The following is a 20,873-nucleotide window of genomic DNA, read 5'->3' on the forward strand; positions in this document are numbered from 1 at the left end:
GGAATAGAGGGCAGTTTTAAAAATACAGTTTCGCCTTAAGTCATGGTATTATATATTTTTAGGCAGTACTACTACTTGCAACAGGTGAGGGGACTGAAAGCTTCAGTGAAAAATATATTTACCTTTGTCTTTTATCCAAGTCAACCTCTTGGGTGCTGTTTTTTTCCTTTTTATATACAGAGTTGTATTAAATATTTTATCACTTTTATGTAGTTTATATTATTACTCTATAGTTTATTAAATGTTCTAACCTATATTATTTCATGAGAATCTCATAAAAAAGCCTGTACATTAGAGAAATCACTGTCATATACAAAGGAATTAAGACAAGAAAGTTTGATTTATTAAAATATCAGAACTAGTTGTAAAGCAAAAGTCTTATAACTGCAGAACCCGGGCTCCACTTCAGAAGGCAGTATAACAGAATTGAAAGAGTACAGTCTCTGGAGCCTGGCTGAACCACTTAGAGCTGGGTGACTTAGGCAAAACTAGAAAACCTCCCTGGCCCTATGCTTTCTTGTTGTAAAATGGAAATATTAATACAAATACTGCAAAAATTAATATTGTAAAAACACATCAATAAAGTGTTTAAAGTTCTGGCACATAATAAACATTATATGAGTTATATATTACATGTGTTAAAAAAATAGTCTGGGTTGGCACTTTTATTTAACAAGGGCTAATTTTCTACGTTAGTGAGTACTATCTAGTATTTATTGTAAATGGAAATACCAGAAGAAAAATACTTGACTTTACTTCAGTTCCTGAAGCAGCCCCTGTTTACTCCCTGGGTAAATCCTTTAGCAGCTCTCCATTGACCTCATGCTAAAATCTAAACTCCCTGAGCCTAGGTACAAAGCTCCCAGTGGTTTGCTTCTGGCCCATCTTTCCTGCTACTTCCCCCTGTCTCTGCATTCCCAGGCTCCTGAGTGGGAGACTTGCTTTCAGTGCAGTTGGATTTTGGGTGCTTGTTAGGAAACACTCAGCTCCTTCCTTCACCTAAGTGATTTGATCATTATGTCTAGGTGTAAATGGCAGGCCCCTTCCCCAGTTTATCCAAGATTGTGTGCTAATTCGTTTTCCATGTGTAGCTTATCACGCTGAACTGGAATTGAGTTTTTCCTTGTTTGTACAGTTCTGATATTTGATCAGAATAGAAATCACTGTAAGAAGTAAAGGTTAATCAGAGAAAAATTCTTTTCTGAACTGAGAATTTCCTACTAACAGAGATAGTATGATTTGCCAACCAAAGCAAGTTAATTCCCAGGTAACTGGCAGTCGAGCTTTTTTTATCCTTTACTACACACATCGATATGAAGAAAGAGTTGCCTGTCTGTAAACTTAGTGAGAGCAAACCCCAATGTCTGACATTCCCTATGGAGTATCAGCAAAGTGTGTTATATTCTATGAATTCATTTTTAGTGAATGAATTTTATTATATAATGTCTTTGTTTCTTTAAAGACACTACTTTTAACCACAACAAATCTCATCTCATTACTGTTTTATTAGTAGAGTCAATGTAACTCTTTTCTTAAATTCATAACTAATAGAGTTTAGAATCTCTGGTATTATAGAGTCTTTTTCTGAACTGTGAAATTGCCAACTAAAAGATTGTATGATTTTGCCAGCCCAAAGAACTTAATACCAAGAAATTTGGCAGTAGAATATTTTATTTTATATTTACCAAAAACATCAATGAAAAGAAAGTTCTACTGATCAGAACATGACTAGAAAATAATTAGTAGATATCCTGTGGTCACTATCCCTTTGTGCTTTAATCAGCTATCACTTCCCCACTCGCCCTTCTTTCTTATGAGAAATTCTCAGAATTCAGATGAACTGAGCCACTATCAGCCAACATAAAATATTTTTTTTTCTGCTTTAAGTGTGATTTAATTTTACCTCTAGAAAAACAATTACTATAAAACACCTGTTTCATAATGATTTAAATTTCTTGGGAGGGGATGGATTTACTCTTTTACCTGTTCTAGATTTCCTGGATTATTTAGACCAGCACTTACTTTATGAAGCACTTTAGATTTATAATTTGGTAGGATTTCTTAATATTGCAAGGAAAATGGGTAACATCTACCATGTGAATAGAATGGTATTTAAAAATAAACTTGTTAAGGGAGAAAGTTTAGAATGTAATGATGGATGGCTTTTTAAGTATAGTTCGGTTAATGTTTGGTTAGTGTATTTAATTCTAACCAGTAACTAGTTAGTATATTTAATGAACTATCCCTTTTGAACGTATTTTTATTTATTTTAAAAATTCTAGCAAATATATCAGAAATATCAGTGGGTTAATATTGTATTCTTCTGAGCCAAGAATCCTTTGAAGTGAATCTTTCTCTAGATGGGAGGGATAATAATGATGATTGCTCTGAAGACTATTACCACATAATCTCTAATTCTTATAACAACCCTGTGAAATGGATATTATTATTCCCGTTTATTAGTGGGAGACTGGGTTTGGGGGAAATTAAGTAACATGCATTCAGTCACACACAAAAACTGACAAGATAGGAACCAGGTGCGTTTGATGCTGAAGCTCTTGGTTATACCCACTATGCTAGAGAGCATTATGATTTACTCTTTATTTATGCAAATAACTTTTCAAGGAAGGAATCATGTTTTATTTCAAAAATCAGGTGTTTATAAGAAAATCAATTAAAATAAGAATAATACAAATATAGGCAATGCATATGGAAACATTGAAAACTTCTATCAAGAAAATCTCACTACCATCAACGTTAAAGCAATTGGATAGAGATATTTACGTACAAGCTTTCTGTTATATAGTTATCATTTCCTCGTGGAAAACCTCTCAGTTTATATCACGAACAAACTTTTTTTTTTTTTTTTTTCCCTGACTGGGATTTCAGAGAAGCTGGTCACGGTGGTATTTGTGTTTGGGGTATTGAGCAACGGCATGAATAATAGTCTTAACAATTTTTGAAAATACACAGAACTGATTTCCATTTAATAGATTTTTAATATAAATCATTGTTGAAAGCCAAGGTCATAATATTAGTAGTGGTTTTCAAACTCTCTCTCTCTCTCTCTTTTTTAAAAGAAACAGAAAGTCATTCAAAAGAAATCACTGTGAGGGCGCCTGGGTGGCTCAGTTGGTTAAGCGACTGCCTTCGGCTCAGGTCATGATCCTGGGGTCCTGGGATCGAGTCCCACATCGGGCTCCCGGCTCAGCAGGAAGCCTGCTTCTCCCTCTCCCACTCCCCCTGCTTGTGTTCCTGCTCTCGCTGTCTCTGTCTCTGTCAAATAAATAAGTAAAATCTTTAAAAAACAAAACAAAACAAAAACAAAAACAAAAGAAATCACTGTGGAAGCTCAGTATATGAAACAGATAACAGAGTTGTTGGGTTTCCTGGCTGTGTTTTTACTTCTCCCTCCCTTCATCTGTTTGTGCCTCTTAGATATCTCTTTAGAACCACAGAGGCATCATGAATTGAGTGTGAAAACCGCTATGTTAAAATACAAAAGGAATGTTGCATAGAAGATCAGTATACTATGATCCTGACTTGTAGCTTTCTGACAATCTAGGTAAAAAACAAACTATAATACGTGGTAATGTTTACTTTGAAGATTTATTTATATTTTAGAGAAAGAGAGAGAGTGCAATCAGGGGGAGGGACACAGGCAGAGGGAGAGAATCCTCAAGCATACTTCCCGCTGAGTGTGGAGCTGGCTACAGAGCTCAATCCCAGGACCCTGAGATCATAACCTGAGCTGAAATCGAGAGTCTGTTGTTTAACCAGCTAAGTGAAACAGGCACTCCATGTGGTAAAGCTTACTTTGAACAAAGAGTTCAAATCTAGTGTCCTAACCTAGAAGTGCTCATTGCAACCAACCTCAAAACACAATTAAATATACCATGTCTGGACCCTCCTAGACCCACTAAATGAAAATTCATTAAGGTAAGTTCTGTGGAAATCTTTAAGTTTAGAACCTAGGAAGCTGTAGAACATCCATAGATAATTTTGACTTTTGTCCCTATTAAGGAACCCTTAGAACAGAACTACACAAAGTGAGATCTGTGGCCTAGGACTGGTGGGAGCCTGCAGTGGTTTCAGTACAAAGGTTAAGAGTTAGCTTTTCCAGACTCTTATGGCGATTTGATATTATCACAACAATCCAACTGTGCTATAAGTGGATTTGCCACATTGAAAAGAGTATAGCCCAGTTCTAATGTTGTCTGACTTGATTTGAGTATAAGAATCACTTGAGTAGTGGGGATTTTCTAAGATGCAGTCTCCACCTAATATCCTAATTTTGTAGGTTTTAGAAGGAGCCAATGGATTTACTTTCTAAAGAGCACTGTAGGTGATCCTAATCCTGATGATAGACACATCACACTTTTCAAAAACAATGAGTGTATCTATAGATAAAGATGGCACATATAAATGACTAACACTCAGAAAATGCTATATAAATGTATTTTTATTATTAATCTTAAAAAGGAGAGTATAAAAATGTGTTAAGAGTAAAGGTGATATATACTATAAATCAGATAACACTATACACAATAAGGAAATGTAAGAGATATAGTTTAGAAAGTTGTAAAAGCAAATACCAAAATGCAAAAGAAAAAAAAAATTCTAAGTATGGTTTGCTATATAGTCAGTGATAGAGCCATTGATATCAGGACTGATCCTCAAGGTATATGGCTTAAAAAAACCTCTTTGTTTGCGCGCCTTGGTGGCTCAGACAGTTAAGCATCTGCCTTCGGCTCAGGTCATGATCCCAGGGTCCTGGGATTGAGCCCCATCTCGGGCTCCCTGCTTGGCAGGAAGCCTGTTTCTTCCTCTCCCTTACTGCTCCCCCTACTTGTATTCTCTTGCTCTCTCTGTCAAATAAATAAATAAAATCTTATTAAAAAAAACACTCTGCATTTTTTAAAAATATTACATTCATTTTGAATGTGTTTATATATATTCATAAATACCAAATTCAGATAATTATACCCTAAAAGGGTCTGATTCAGGGGACATAGAAGGATTATTTCACAGGTAAAATGTATTTAAGTAAGTGTGTACTCTCAGGACTAAGCAGTGGGAAAGTTGAACAATCAGCAAGATACTACCTGTTTTCTTTACTAATATAACCCCAGGGCCTAGAACAGTTCTTGATACTTAAATAGATTTTAAATAAATATTTGTTGAATGAGTAAACCCTCATTCATTGATGGTGCCATATTCCATAGAACTGGAATGGAAGTTGAAGCAGTGAGCTAGACTTTTTCCTCAGTTGTTTATGCATTATCTGTATCATATAGGATTGGATTAGGTTGCAGAGAATACAAAAACTGTTCACCAGGGACTTAAGATGTAGAGGGATTGTCTTTTAAATGGGAAGAAGTTTCAGGGTAGAAGTTTGGTGATTTGGGTTCAGTGACTTCATGATGTCAAGATTGCAATCATTGTGGGTTTTTTTGGCCTTACGCTCTAGCTTATTGTCTCATGATTGCAAGAAGGCTGATGCATCTCCAAGCATCACATCCAGTTCAGAACAAGAAGAGAAAGAGAAGAGCCAAGAATCATTCCAGCAGCACTCTTGCTTCAGCTAGGACAACAAAACTTTCCCAGAAACTGGAAGGCTGATTTCTATTTATATCTTATTAGCCAGACCTATGTAACAAGGCTGCCAGAGCCAATGAAGGCTAAGATCATAGAAACATGATTATAATTATTGGTTAAGGACAGTCATGACCTACGTATGGTTCTATACACATTGCTACTCGAAACACAGTAAGAATCTGATACCAAGGAAGGAGAAAGAATGTAAATATTTTTTTTTAAATATTTTATTTATTTATTTGAGAGAGAGAGAATGAGAGACAGAGAGCATGAGAGGGAGGAGGGTCAGAGGGAGAAGCAGACTCCCTGCCGAGCAGGGAGCCCGATGCGGGACTCGATCCCGGGACTCCAGGATCATGACCTGAGCCGAAGGCAGTCGCTTAACCAACTGAGCCACCCAGGCGCCCAGAATGTAAATATTTAATAGGCATAAAAAGCATCTTTGACAATACCACAGAAAATTTAAAATACTTTTACTTTATTTCTTTTTTTTTTTTCACTTTTCCTTTCTACACTTTGTAAAAGGAGAAATAGCTAAGTACTGAGGTTATATTTTGACCAAAAATAGACTTTAGGCACCACTAACTAGGCAAAAAAGACTGCTACTAGATCATCAATCTTATACCCTGCTAAGATACATAATTAATTGTATTTAATAAACTGACTTAAAAATTACTTTCCTACAGTCATGAATGCTTCTAGCTATTTTGAGATGGGTGGCTATGGCTGAGTGCTAAAATGTTTATATTCAGCCACCTAAAATTATTGGCCACAGTATTTGTTCATACTTCTGTCTTTATTGCTGTACATTTTGACTAGATTTTCATGATAAATCATTACCCAAAGTTTTTTTTTGTAATATATATTTTTTCTATTTTAGATAATAAAGGATAATTATGTAGAGTTTACATCAGCATTAAATTTTAATTAAGCTGTAAGACTGACATAAGCATAATGACTGAAGTTGACAGCAAAAATTTGGGTCACTTTTCATTTTACAAAAAGGGCTACTGGGCTACTCAGTTTTTTAACTCATTTTTTTGGAAATGCCATCACCTTAAAATGCATACTGTGAATTTGTGCAAGTTTCTGTTTCTGTTCATGTTCAGATACAATCATCATTTATCCTACCCTGAAGGCTTGAAAGCTAATGATTATATAGATTGTTTTGCAGTTTGTGGTATTTCAGTCAAGCATTAGGGATAATTAGGGACTGGGGTAAGTATGCATTTAAAACAAAGAATCAGCTTTGCATATATTTTCCATTCTATTTTTATGTGCCTTTTAACATCTAAGGACAAAGTATATTTGAACAAATACATGCCCTGTTTTCCCCCAATTAACATGTGTAAAGCATAATGAATAATAAAATTAAAAATTAAGAAAAGAGGTTTAATACTTATTTTGTTGCTTACCCTTTCACTTTCAGGGATCTTGTAACTTAGTTCAATCTTTGGAAATTTGATACTAAACTTGTAACTTACTTGAAACTTGTTGGAAATTTGATACTAAACTCTGATTTGCCCAGAAAAAACTAATGTTTTTTCTGTTTAGGTTAATATATCTGAAGATTTCTACCTTATATACAGTACTATTAGAATTTTATGGTAGATGCTGGCTTCTGTAACATACTATTCACAATTCATTGATTTAATAAAATTCATTGAGATATAGGAGTTAAGAGTTTCAAAGGAGTAAACCTTTGGATTCAGCAAATCCAACATTGGGCAAGTGTGATATAGAAGCAAAAGAAAGAGCTTTGGAGTTAGATAAGACTTGGATTTATATTCCACCTATGTGTTTATTAGCTCTGGGACCTTGGACCACTGCCCTATTTAACTTTTCTCAACTTCAATTTCCTTATTTGAAAAATGGGGGAAAAACATACCAAAGGATCATTGTTAAGACTAAGTGATATAACATATATTAAGCACAGACACATATAAGTTTATTAGTTTCAATCACTGATATTACAGATATAAAAATTGAGTCCCTCAAAGTAAAATCCTTTCTATAAGCTTACATAGTAGCAAACCAGAACCATAGAATTAATGAATATTCTGTCCAGTGAACCATTCAAAAAGTGAATTGTGAATAAGAACATTTATTTCAAGTGTTGAATATTTACACTATTTTGTAAGGAATAGCTTCTTATATATACAGTGTGGTGTGGAACTGAGCAGCTATTAAATGAGTGTATTCTGTGATGTGATGATTTTCAAGACTGTTATGTCATCTAATGTTGACTTTTCTCTTTAGAATAAAAAACAATATGCAAAATTTGACAAGTTTGGTTACCACTCTTGACAAGGTAGCTGCTAAAAACCATATGGTTTTGGTCTTTTCATGCCATGTGTCCTATGAATGTAGCAGACTGCTCATTAGTCATAATTTAGCTGTCAGTGGATTTCAGTGTTACCTCTGCCTAAAAACTTTGTATGGAATAACCAGTGGATACTAATTCTGAAATCCTCTTTGCCATCTCCCCAAGTTTACAATTTTAGAGTATATTAACAATTCAAAAATCTTTAGTATATGTTTCTGATTAAGTTTTGCTTCTTTCAGAGTTTTATGCTTCATAGTATGAAATTCTACTGCTTAATTTTCAAAGAGCAGCTGCTAAAACTCCTTATGATGATGAATAATATTTTGAAACAAAATGAACAAAAAGAAATAAAAATAACAAAATGAACTGAGATGAAAGTATTTTGAAACAAAGGCAACAGTTGTTCTATATAGTCAACAACAAAGCATAATATATTAAGATTGAGAGGGACCACAAAAGCCATTTTTTTTAGAGAGGGGGAGGTAGGGGCAGAGAGAATCCCAAGCAAGCTCCAACCATAGTGGGGAGCCCAGCATGGGGCTCCATACCTCGACCCTGAGATCATGACCTGAGCTGAAATCAAAATTCGGACTCTTAACTAACTGAGCCACCCAGGCACCCCAGCAAAGGTCATTTTAGATATCATTTCAAAGATAAATAATCTGAGTTTAAGTAACTCATTTGGGAATGTTATTGGAATTCTGTTAATAATAGAATATTAGAAGTCTCAAGGCATGATGGTAGGAGAGCAGACTCTGGAATAAAAGAGACTGGAGTTTGCCTTCAAATTCTGCTACTTAGCAGTTGTATCAGTAAGGATGTCTTCCTCTGCAAATAACAGCAAATCACTTCCTCAGTGGATTAAGCAATAAAATTGATTTTTTTTTCTGACATAACAGAAAGTCCTAAGAGAAGCAAGTTTCAAATTTAGATGGATTAGCTATTCTATGATATAATTTGGAACCAGATACTTCCCATCCCTTCACTCTGCCAACCTTAATCTGTAAGTTTTGCTCTCTGCTGATTCTCCTTATTTTCCCTAGATGGTTGTATCAGTTCCAGGAAATACAAACATACCCAGCAACTTTCAAAGCAGCCAGGAGATTCCTTTTCTCATATTTTCTTCTCAAAAACTCCCTTCCCTTCAGATCACCTTCACAACTCACTGGGCAGAACTGAATCAATAGTGAGACCACATAATGGAACTGAAAATAAGTTCAGTATTGCCAAATTGTAGACAAGGAAGGAGGGAAAAGCCTGAATGAAACTGGAGAGGAAAATGGAGACCAATCCTGGAAAGACTTACATTAAAAAATGAAACATAGCTATAAGGTTTGAAGTAGGGGAGTGACATGATCATATTGGTTGCTTAGAAAGATCTTTCTGAATGCAATTTTTTGAAGAAATTGTCAGGGATCATGCCTTTCTACTGAGAAACCAGTTAAGACATTTTTCAAGTGAAAAATTATGGTGAGAATTTGGCTGGATTGGTTATGCTGTAGAATGAAATACAACAACCAGTTCAGAGAGTTAGATATAGGATATAGTTAGAATGGGTAGGATTTGGTCACTGATTCAGTGTGCAAGTAAAGGGGAAGGAAGACAAAGATGACTCACTGATTTCTGGATAGAACAAGTAGTTCAGTGGCGTTGCATTCACTGAGATAAGGAACACAGGAGGAGATGTTTGTTTGTTTTTTCTCGTGCAGGGAAGATACTGTGTTCATTCGGGGGATGACTGCATATCATGAATGTGTTAAAAACCAGTAGCAGTTTTATAAATTGATTGGAATTTCAGGAGAGAGAAATATATAAAATATATGGATTTGTAGGGGTCATTAACATCTACATTATAACTGAAGACAGAAATTCATCAGCCCCTCTACAGGGGTTCTTATGTAAGAATATATGCTGATATTTTAAAACAAGAAAGCAACAAACAAAAAACTTACTAACCATTTTCCATCCTAAATAGTCTAATTCAGTATCTATGGACTGGTGCCAAGACATTTGTTCTTTCAAAAAGCTTCTTCTTCTTTTATTTTTATTCCTATTCCTTAATAGTCCTAGTCAAGAATCATTGGTATAGAGTGAGAAGTGAAACCGGTCTACAAAAATAGAATATTAATCAAAGCCAAGGTTTGAAGGTTGGTATAGGAAGAGTAGCTTATAATGGAAATAATAGCCAGAGAAGTAGAAGAAAATCACAGAAATATGTTGTCATTGAAGATAAAAGGTGAGAGAGTTTGTTCATGGGGGGCATGGCCAAATACTGCCAAATTAGGAACTCAGAGCCACGTGATTATCACAAATCGACTTGGTAACAGAAGTTTTGGTAAAATAGTGGGTTTGAATCCAAAGTGCAGTGGGTTAGGTAAAGAATGAAGAGGATATACAGAAATAGATAGGATGTTCATTTAATATTTTGAATTTAGAAGAGGACATTAGCTGGAAGAGAATATGAGGTTTATTTTTAATATTTTAACTAAGATTTTACAAAATATTTTGTGGTTAATTTATGAGAGAACTGATTTCCCTAAGAGTAGATTTATTAGGCAATAGTGATGGCCCATTTGAGGCCACTGTTAATTTATAATATATTATATATTTATATAATTGATTATGATTTTTTTTTTTTCTCAAGCAGGGTTCAGCAGCCATAGTTCATGTACAAAGTAAATTCATTCATAATCAGGGTTTAGATAATGGCCTTTGGATGTCCAGAGAGATAGATGGCTGTAATCAAAGTATCTTATATCCAGGCTCTAAAAAAGGGACTTGGTTGTGCAAAGCCAAAGGAAGGGCTTGTGGTTTGTCATAAAGACTTCAAGTATTGTTTCATGTTTTCTTCTTTCCTTGATTTCCCTGCTGGGCTCTGAATGAGACTGGACATTATCAGTGTTCTTTTTTTTTTTTTTTTAAGATTTTATTTATTTATTTATTTGAGAGAGAGAGAAAGCAAGCATGAACTGGCGGGCGGTGGTGGAGGGCCAGAGGGAGAAGCACGCTCCCCACTGAGCAGAGACCCCCCCCCAATGCGGGGCTTGATCCCAGGACCCTGCGATCATGATCAGAGTAGAAGGCAGACGCTTAATCGACTGAGCCACCCAGGCACCCCATCAGTGCTCTTATTGCACCTATAAGTCTGTTAGGAAGATTAAATGAAAGAATATATGTATAAGCTACCTGATAGAACATCTGACACATAGTACACACTGAATAAATTCCTTTTTCCACATTCTTTCTTTTTTTTCCTGAAATTATGCACATGGGTTGCTCAGAATTGGAAAAAAAATGCTCACATTCATTGTCTACAGAAATACTGTTGGTTATGTATTTTTGCCTTCAAGTAGAGGGGTGCCAGAAATCTACATAACACTCCTAAACTTTTAACATGATTTTTACCAAATTTACAAATTTAGTTTTCCAATGGGAAACACATGTACTCTTTCCCTGCACTCATATTGTCAACTGTTCTTTGTTCCCTGCAGCAGTTGTCAAATTATAAAATTTAGCCTGGAAGCAAGAAATCACATCTGTGCTGGTTGGGACCATGGAGAGAGGCTGGACAGCTGTACATCTGGGGTTTGTTCCCACAGATCAGTAAAATATGTGCTATAATTGAATCCAGTAGCTTTTCTGATACTGTTAAGTGGAAATCAATAAGCAAGCATCTATCAAAATCCTACTGTATGCAATGGGACTTTGATTCACTGCCTTTAAAGAAAAACAATGCCATCTTATCTGCTACTAAACCAAAGTATTCTCTCTTCATACTGTGGTGAAGGTCCTACTACCATTACAATTGTGTTTGGTTTTTTATGTAAAGATCATGGGGAAAACAGAAATGAAGTAAAAGTACGAATATGCCACTGTCACTCTATTTTACCTTCATGTTATCAAGGATCACACATTCTTTCACAGCCTTGTCCAACTAATGGTGATGGGACTAAGTGTCCTTGAGCTGTCATTTAACTCTTTAAAGTTTCAAAACACCTTCATCCCAATGTATCATTTTCCTGGAGAATCTAATAAATTTGTTTCTGCTTTTTATGACTAATATCAGCAAGATGTTAAGGAGGAAGATATGGAGTCAAAATGATACATGGAAAATTATGAATATTTGAAAGTTATAATCATTGAAGAGCATATTTGAATTATTAACTCAAATTAATCTTTAATTGTTAGAATGTGTGAAGTTGAGAACTTAGCAATCTTCTTATGCATATTACATTTTACTCATTCTATCCTTTCCTTTCCCTGCCCTTGAATCCCAACCAAAAGAATGAGTTAGCAACTGTCTGACTTTTCTGAAAGTAAATTCTTTAAAAGCCTTTCTCTTTTTGTTCAAGAAAACAAATTATTAATGTGTAGTAATAAAATTAAAGTATACTTCAGATTAGTTTGAATTAGTTTCAATTATAATCTGTTATTTGGTTGGATAGATGGTTAACTTATTTTTACTTATTAAAAAGTTCCTGTATTAGTAAATCTTTTTTTTTTTTCTATATTAACTTTAGGAATTTGTAATAGACTATATACTCATTGACCCCTGAAGAGTTATTTCTCCTGGAGAATCAGTCTTCATAATTACTGATGAGAGTACCAACAAATATGCCCATCTTCATTGTAATTATAAAATGGTTGAGGGAAATGACCTTGAAGACGGTCTTTCAGTTTAATAGCGTGACTTTATTTTAAAATATAAATAATAGAATAAAAACATTTTCCATAAAATTTCTGATATCTAATTAATGTCTTCTAGAGTAACTGTGATATCAAACATTCCCTCTAATTATATTCATTAGTGGCTTCTCCCAGACAAGTTTTAATTAAGTTGTACAATGAAGATCAATACTCATTGTGTATTCATTGCAGTTTACAACAAGCATATATACTGTTCAGAACAATTTAATTACTGTAATTGTTGCATAGAAGATCCTTAGTGACTGTGCTCCATTACTGCCAATCTCCTCTTTTAATAAATTCGGTAATGAAATTGGGTAATGAACTTCTGAAAATTCCCATTTATATATACCCTATGTCTAAACTTCTGGTTTTTATGTTACTAGCTTAAGTAGTGGAGGAAATGGAGGCATTAATAATATCAGTGTTGTAGTGTTTTTTCATACACACGTATGTCACTTCCCACTGCTGTCTAAAATTGGTTTTGTTTTGGAAACAGATGTTTTCATAAAATTCACAATGCAAAGAAGATACTTATACATATGATTACTAAATTAGAAATTGAAAAACATGTGCCATCATGAATGTTGAGAAATTATTAGAGCATAAATAAGAACACTTATAGTAACAGTTATATTAGTTATATGAAAAATAATTTAAGGGTGTTGGGTAATAAGAATAATCTATTTCCCCCTAAATACAATTTCAATTTTTATTACTCTTATTTCCTTAAATAGTAGTATTTTAATTTATAAGGATTGCCTTCAGATATGCTAACTTCTATTAATGAAAATCATGCTACTGCTGTGCTGCACAAAGAACGTGAAAATAAAGATTTTCTGGTAGCATCATAGGTGTATACCAGGGTTTCTTAAGTTTGGCATTAGTGAAATTTAAGCCAGATAATTCTTCACTGGGGGTGGGGAAAGATTTGCTGTGCATTGAGAAATGCTTAGCTGAATACCTGGTTTCTTCCCGTGAGAAGCCAGTAACAAATACTCCTCCCACCCTCCATTTTTTTACAATCAGAAATGTCTCCAGACGTTATCAGATGCCCATGTTGAGAACCACTGGTGTATGTTGATTCAGACACACCCTCTTGATCTGCCCACTGACCAAATGATTCATTAATAAGACAAACAGCTATTCAGCTCTTCTGACTGCAGGCTAGGTTCATAGGCATGAGTCAAACATGGTATTCTTTTAAGGGGACAATACAATTCTGTGTATTCAGTGTTTTGGAAATAATAATTGGGTGCTGATATAATATTCAGTAATAAAGAAGAATAGAGATGGCTTCCTAGAGGTAACAGTTCCCGAAATGTGGACAAATGAAGTTTTGTTGGACAAATGAAGTTAGCAATTCAAAAGGGGGTGGAAGGACATTTGAGACAGCTAAAGTAGCATGCGCAAAACTTGGAAGTTTAAGAAAGCTAACACTCTATATCTCTATCTATACATTTATATCTCTCTATATATACCTATTTCTGTCTCTATGTAAATATCTCTATCTACCTAACTATAATTTTAATTATTTTTCCTGAGGCATCAAATTCCAATTTCCTCTGAATTATATGAAAAAATTATAATATAGGGGCACCTGGGTGGCTCAGTCGTTAAGCGTCTGCCTTTGGCTCAGGTCACAATCCCAGGGTCCTGGGATCGAGCCCCGCATCGGGCTCCCTGCTCGGCGGGAAGCCCTCTTCTCCCTCTCCCACTCCCCCTGCTTGTGTTCCCTCTCTCGCTGTGTCTCTCTCTGTCAAATAAATAAAAATAAAATCTTTAAAAAAGAAAAAGTTATAATATAGTAATTTGCAAGTAATTGCCTGAAACATCTAATTTTACTCTTTTTTCAATTTCTAATTTAGTAATCATATGTATAAGTATCTTCTTTGCATTGTGAATTTTATGAAAACATTTGTTTCCAAAACAAAACCGATTTTAGACAGCAGTGGGAAGTGACATACGTGTGTATCTTATAAACCTCCTAATCTATTTCTTTGAAGAAAAACTTTTGACAAGATCATCATAAGAAAGATAATGTACATTTTGTTGTGGGTATTTTCATGTGTTTAGAAATGTATGCCGGGGCGCCTGGGTGGCTCAGTCATTAAGCATCTGCCTTTGGCTCAGGTCATGATCCCAGGGTCCTGGGATCTAGCACTGCATCGGGCTCCCTGCTCCACGGGAGGCCTGCTTCTCCCTCTCCCACTCCCCCTGCTTGTGTTCCCTCTCTCGCTGTGTCTCTCTCTGTCAAATAAATAAATACAGTCTTTAGAAATGTATGCCAATGTTGAAAATTCCCCAAAATGTATTAACAGCCAAGCTAGTATTTTGAATTCATTCATTTAATTTCACATACACATATATATTTTAAGCCAAAAAAAGAGTTAAGAATAGTAATTTAGATTAAAGTTAATTCAAGTGGGGGTAACTAAATTTTAGAAAGACATCTGGAATTCTGGTGGTAATAATAAATATTTGAAGATCCACATGTTACTAAGAGGTCTACAAGGAATGTTGTGTTTCTCATGGCAGGCTAGTTATGAATTCCTAGAATTCCTATTCACATCAGTTTGCCAATATAGGATTAAGTTCAATTTGACTGCCATCATAGTAGAAGGCCTTTAGCTTGCTAATTTGCTCTACTTTATCAGGTCTACACAGATATGCTGCTACTCAATATCAAAGGTGAATCAAATGAATCAAAAGGATGAATAAACATAACAATTTAAGTTCTGCACTCCCATGGTATTTAGTCATGTCTAGACATAGCCCTAGTGTCCCAGAAAAACTGAAATGAGGACAAGGGCATTTAAGTTTAATGTAACTTTATTCCCATGGAAACTAGAAAAGCCAACAAGAGAGTAAAAAGAGTATGGATCTAACTAAAAAATTAGATTTAGTGGGATGACTGGTGGATTTGCAAGGTCAGTCGGTAGTGGAACAGTTTTCGTTTGTTTTTGCTGTTTTCAACAATAGTTTTTCAGCTAGGCCAATTTCTTCTAAAAAAGAATAATCCAACAAATTATTTATTTTATTATTCTATAAAGCCACTCTGATATGTGTAGGCTAAAGATGATGCAAACATTCTATGGGCATAGATTTTTAGAGTTAAAGAGCTCAGAACCTAATGAGAGAAGTAGACAAGTATATTGAATACACACACATCATAGAAGACTGCCATATATATGTGGTATTGAGTATATATCTGTGTTTTCTAAAACTTTAAAACTTTGATTTATCTTTATATAACTAGTATTATTATAGACTGTTAACTTAGTGTATAAGATCTATAAGTTTGCATATGTTATATGAAATAAAAATGGATGATAAGGCTTAAGTGCACATAATTTCTATAGTGTGTAGAAAATTTTTATTTCAATTGTGATCCTAATGTCCTTGGTTGTAATAATTTCATCTTATATTTTCTTATAGTAGTATTGTAACACATTCTCTGTCTATCAGCTATTACTACTTTAGTACTCTAGCTTCACATTTACAGATAGAATCTTTTTTTTTTTTCTTTTTTAGAATTGGTAGCATTTCAAGGTAGTGTTTCTTGAATGTAGTATAAGGAAGCTTCAGTACCTCTGACTAGGGATAACCCAGTTGTTTCCCTTTCAGACTGTTTCAGCTGCCTGGTGTGCCAGGTAGATCACTTGGGATAGGCATAATAGGCTGGAAAGATGATCGTCTGTGACCCAGGTCTGAAGCTGTTTGACTACTCAGCATCCTGTAAGCTAGTTTAATTTGGGGTGGGGGGAGGAGAACAGTAGATAAACTTGTTGCATAAACACTCTTTCATGGCTTCCTTTTGTAATAATGATATTCAGACTTCCATTCTGAGAGTTCCAGATATTTATGTATATCCAGCCATAACTGAGGTCTGCATTTCAAAAATGTAGCTGATAGTTCTATAAGAAGCACATTGTAGACTGTGGTTATTTGTAAGTAGAAGATATTTTTGGGAATGCAGTAGACACTTAACTCTAGCAACAACCCTGAGAGCTGCTATAATTTTCTTGGCTTAGTTATGGGTGTGTAGATTTATTTCTTAATTTAACTTGCAATTTGGATTACAGATTTCAGTTAATATCCCAAAAAAAAATCTTACAAACTTGGGGATAGCTTATTTCTGTTTAATGTAAGTTATTTGTTAATTGCTTCATAATAGCTTTTCAGAAGAAAATACAATATGTGTAGTCACAAATTTATGGCAGCTTAATCCCCAAATTGAGAGCCTTTAAAGGAGTGGCATAGTCCTTACAGTTTTCTGTGGACTTTCATTTTTTTTTTCTTTTTACTAATACTTTTCCTTTATTCTTATTTGACAAGAAAGAGCACTTAGAGTAATGACTTGTTTATGTATTTTTGCTGTAATTGTTCTCCAAATGTTTATTCAAAATCACTTGTTCTTGTGCATCCAAATAATGTTTTCATTAAATTACAACTCTCATATTCATGATGAATACTTAATTTAACTTCAGTTATGTAAGAAATATGCACTTTAATAACACTATGAAAATGGTATACTTTTTTATACAATTGACTCAGTTTTGTGTTCTTTTTCTTTCAGTGAATTTGTTGGATTCACGTACTGTCATGGGGGACTTGGGATGGATTGCTTTTCCAAAAAATGGGGTAAGCCTTTATGATATTTTCCCTACAACTTAAGCTATCTGAGTTGACAGCATGTTAAATGTCACACATGAAAATTAACTGAATATATTTTGATTTGCTATTATCCTGGTTATATTGAACAGGAAATGAAAGTTAGCAAGTCAGTGACCAGTGTTGATTCAAACACGGTTTATTTTGTATTTTATTCACTACATTAGGGATTGAAAATAATATAAGAAATTCCTTTAAATTTTACTGGGATTAAAAGTTTCTCAGACTATCAAGTCAGTAATCAAAGGTTTTCTTCCAATTCTTAAATTTTTCTTCAGTGAAAACTTTCAGAAAGGTGTTTCATTGGAAGATTTTTATAATCAGTAATTGTTTCTGCTAGTAATTTATTTTACTGGTGTACATTAGAAATAAAGTATTTTGGGTAAAGATTAGGTAAGCCATTTTTAAAGCAATATGCATGTTAATGTATAATACTAACAATCTTAATACATGGATTATATTAAAAAGTATTCTATTATCTTCTGCTCAATTAAAAATATATATTATCAGATGGAAAATGAATGTAAGTAAAATATTGTGGCATAAAATCATTATATTACACAGAAAATATAACTGTATTGCATGACTATTATATTCAAAACAATTCAGATTTTGAGAGATTTTTATTTACATATAACTTTAATATTTATGGTGACTAACATAACATAATAACGTTTATGAAATTTAAAAAAATTAACTATTTTATAATTTTCATACTCAAACTACCCAAATTCATTATAGAATCATTTTGTGGCAAGCACAAATAGTATTTTTCAATACTCTATTTTGAGAATTTAATTTAAGCAATTTGAACATTTAAAACTTTATGGTATAGTGTGTATATGTAATTCATTTAGAAAATTTTCACACTGGTAATAGTTCATATGACTTCCAAAGTTAATTTTGGTGTAATTAAGTAATCTAATATTGTCATAATCCAAATATTTAAAACTTATTGTTATTATTTTTTTGCATTTGATGAAAAAATCAGGTGTATTATTCAGTCCTTTACAAACAGAGTTATTATGGAGGTAAAACGAGTGGTATTAATTGTTCTAATTCATAGTTTATATGCTAACATCCTAATCTCAATGTGATTTCTTTCATTAACATGGTATTTCTTTTTGGTTGTTAAAAATTATGGTTACATTTAGAGATACACTATAAATAAAGTATATTAACAGATTGTTAAGATATTAGGACATAAATATAAGCCAAAGGGAGAAAGTATAGTACCAACCAGGTATAGCTAGTGCCAACATAATGGTGTTTATTCTCTTAGTCCCTCTTTTATCTTTCTTATGTTCTTCCTTCTTCCTTTCTGTTTTCTTCCTCCTACCCTTCATCTCAAATCATTTTCTTTCTTTCATCTATCATTACCCCTGTACAAGTAAATGGCTGGCTAATATCCATCTATGAGAACCTATAGCTATATTTTGTACTCTCAATTTTTTCACATACCAAAAATGATCTGTTATGTCAATATTTTAAATTGCCCTTTCTGGGAAGATGGCTGACAGGTGGGGTTGAAGTTAATTTTTTAAAAGCCTGAGAAAATATGTCATATTCCCTTTGAATCTAGTTTTGTGTGTTTCCTCTTTCTATCCAGAAGTTATTCAGAAGAAGATTTGTCAGAGTGCATCTTTGAGGGTAAATCTGATTCGTAGTTGCTTTTGCGCTAAAATTTGGGGGGAGATTACCCAATTTTGTACATGAGTTTTGTATAAAACACAATCGTTTCCTTTATAACAACATAGTCCCTTCATATCCAGAATGAGCTCTATTCATTCTAACAACTTTATGCTTTCTTTTTCTTTCCATTATAATTGTTAGTATACTGTATATTTTGTTCGGTTTTTAATTTTTTCAAATTTTTAGATTTCAATTTATATATATATATATATATTTTTTTTTTAGAGAGAGAGTGTCAGTGAGGGCGGGGGTAGGCAGAGGGAGAGAGAGAGAATCTTAAACAGGCTCCACACTCAGTGCAGAGCCCAACACAGGTCTCGATCCCATGACCCTGAGACCATGACCTGATTCGAAATCAAGAGTCGGATTGTGAACCGACTGAGCCACCCAGGTGCCCTTCGTTCAGTTTTTTAATCAATGAGTTTCCTTTCCAACATTCTTACAATGTTTTGAATTATGTTTCTTTTGACATAACTATGCCTGATGTTAATTTTAAAGAAAAAAATTTAAGGTAGAGAAACTTAGTGAATGTGCATTTATATGCCCAAGTATGTACTTGTCCACACTTGTCCAATGTGTACAGTACATAGATGTTTCATTTTGTGTTATGTCATTCAAATACAAAGTAAAGGAAATTTTAAAATTATAGTTTAAAGAAATGAATGTTCAAGGTGTAATTAATTCTAATAAGAATTAATTAATATATTACTCTATTGTTAGGCTGTGCCATTTATGATTAGATAAGCAATCTTATTCTAGGTGAAATATAGATCAAAAGTGATGCCATCGAAAATTGTGGAGTAAAGGCCTCTACAAATATTCTTCTCCATAAAAGCCATGAGAAAACTGGCAAACATTGTCAGAATCAATTTTCTGGAACTCCGGAAATTAGCCAGTCATGGAGCAATACAGGGATCATTTATGCAAGAAAAATGATGGACTATTGTTAGAACAGCAGCACTAACTTTAGCATTTTAAAAAAATGTAAAGATTAAATTAGGTTAAAAATTTTATTATTTATTGGAACTGGATATTTTCTTTCTTTCTTTCTTTTACTTTATTTTAATAGCGTTATCATTTTAAGGTGCCTTATGTTCTTTCCTGCATCTCCAGCTGTGAGGTAGCCTTCAAAAACCAAAAACCTGCTGGCAAGGTAAAAAAGCAGCAGGCTAGCATGCACTGGATCAGCAGAGTGGGACAGGAGATTCTTCAAAGGCTGGATCCCAGGGAATTGTCCTTATTTGATCTGATAGCTTCCGGGAAGACTGTTCTTGTAAGGCTGTCTTGATTTGATCTGACTCAGAACTCCCCCAGTCTGAAAGCCTTTATTAAACTAAGTGAATAAGAATAATCTCCTTTTCAGAATATTTTCCGAACTTCAGGCCTTAGGAATGAATATTTTATTTAGTTACCCCAAATCTGCACTTAAGAATTAGGCAAGTATTTAAGAGAAACACTGTTATCCATCCCTTAAAGTCATGCACACATTCCACACACTTCTTAGAAACAATCACTGCACCTGTGATACATTTTCTATGCTTGTCAGCTCCTGGGCTTCTTATGCCTATCTCACATTTACCATTCTGCACTGTTTCTACAAGTTGGCTCAGGTCCCGGCATACAAGAGAACTTCCGTAAACATGTATTAGAAGGATAACTTACTTTATTGTGTTTAAATTTATAAAATGGAGCACAAATTACTGAGGTATAGTTTTACATAAGGATTTAAAAAGTGGGACTGAGAGTAGAACTTGGCACAGTGTCGGCACCCAGCAAATATTCTTTCTTTGACCTTCTACTGCATTTCTATTCTCCTTAAACCAAGAGATCCAACAGGTTTTTTGTTTATTTTTCCATATAAGTATATCCATTTGAATTCCTTGTCAGCACTTAAAGA

General features: G+C 34.0%; 1 protein-coding gene across 6 annotated transcripts in view; it reads left to right on the plus strand.

The window, feature by feature from the left end:
- Positions 1-20,873, plus strand: part of EPHA5 (EPH receptor A5) — a 341,721-nt gene that overhangs the window by 18,202 nt on the left and 302,646 nt on the right. For all 6 annotated transcript variants that reach the window (XM_035004891.1, XM_035004894.1, XM_035004893.1 and 3 more), the window contains exon 2: positions 17,190-17,254. In XM_035004891.1, coding sequence (XP_034860782.1) covers positions 17,190-17,254 — 65 coding nt within the window. The remainder of the gene's footprint in view (positions 1-17,189; positions 17,255-20,873) is intronic.

The sequence above is a fragment of the Mirounga leonina genome, unplaced genomic scaffold (genome assembly GCF_011800145.1).
Source record: "Mirounga leonina isolate KUSES-001 unplaced genomic scaffold, KU_Mleo_1.0 Mir_129, whole genome shotgun sequence".
NCBI classification, from domain to species: domain Eukaryota; kingdom Metazoa; phylum Chordata; class Mammalia; order Carnivora; family Phocidae; genus Mirounga; species Mirounga leonina.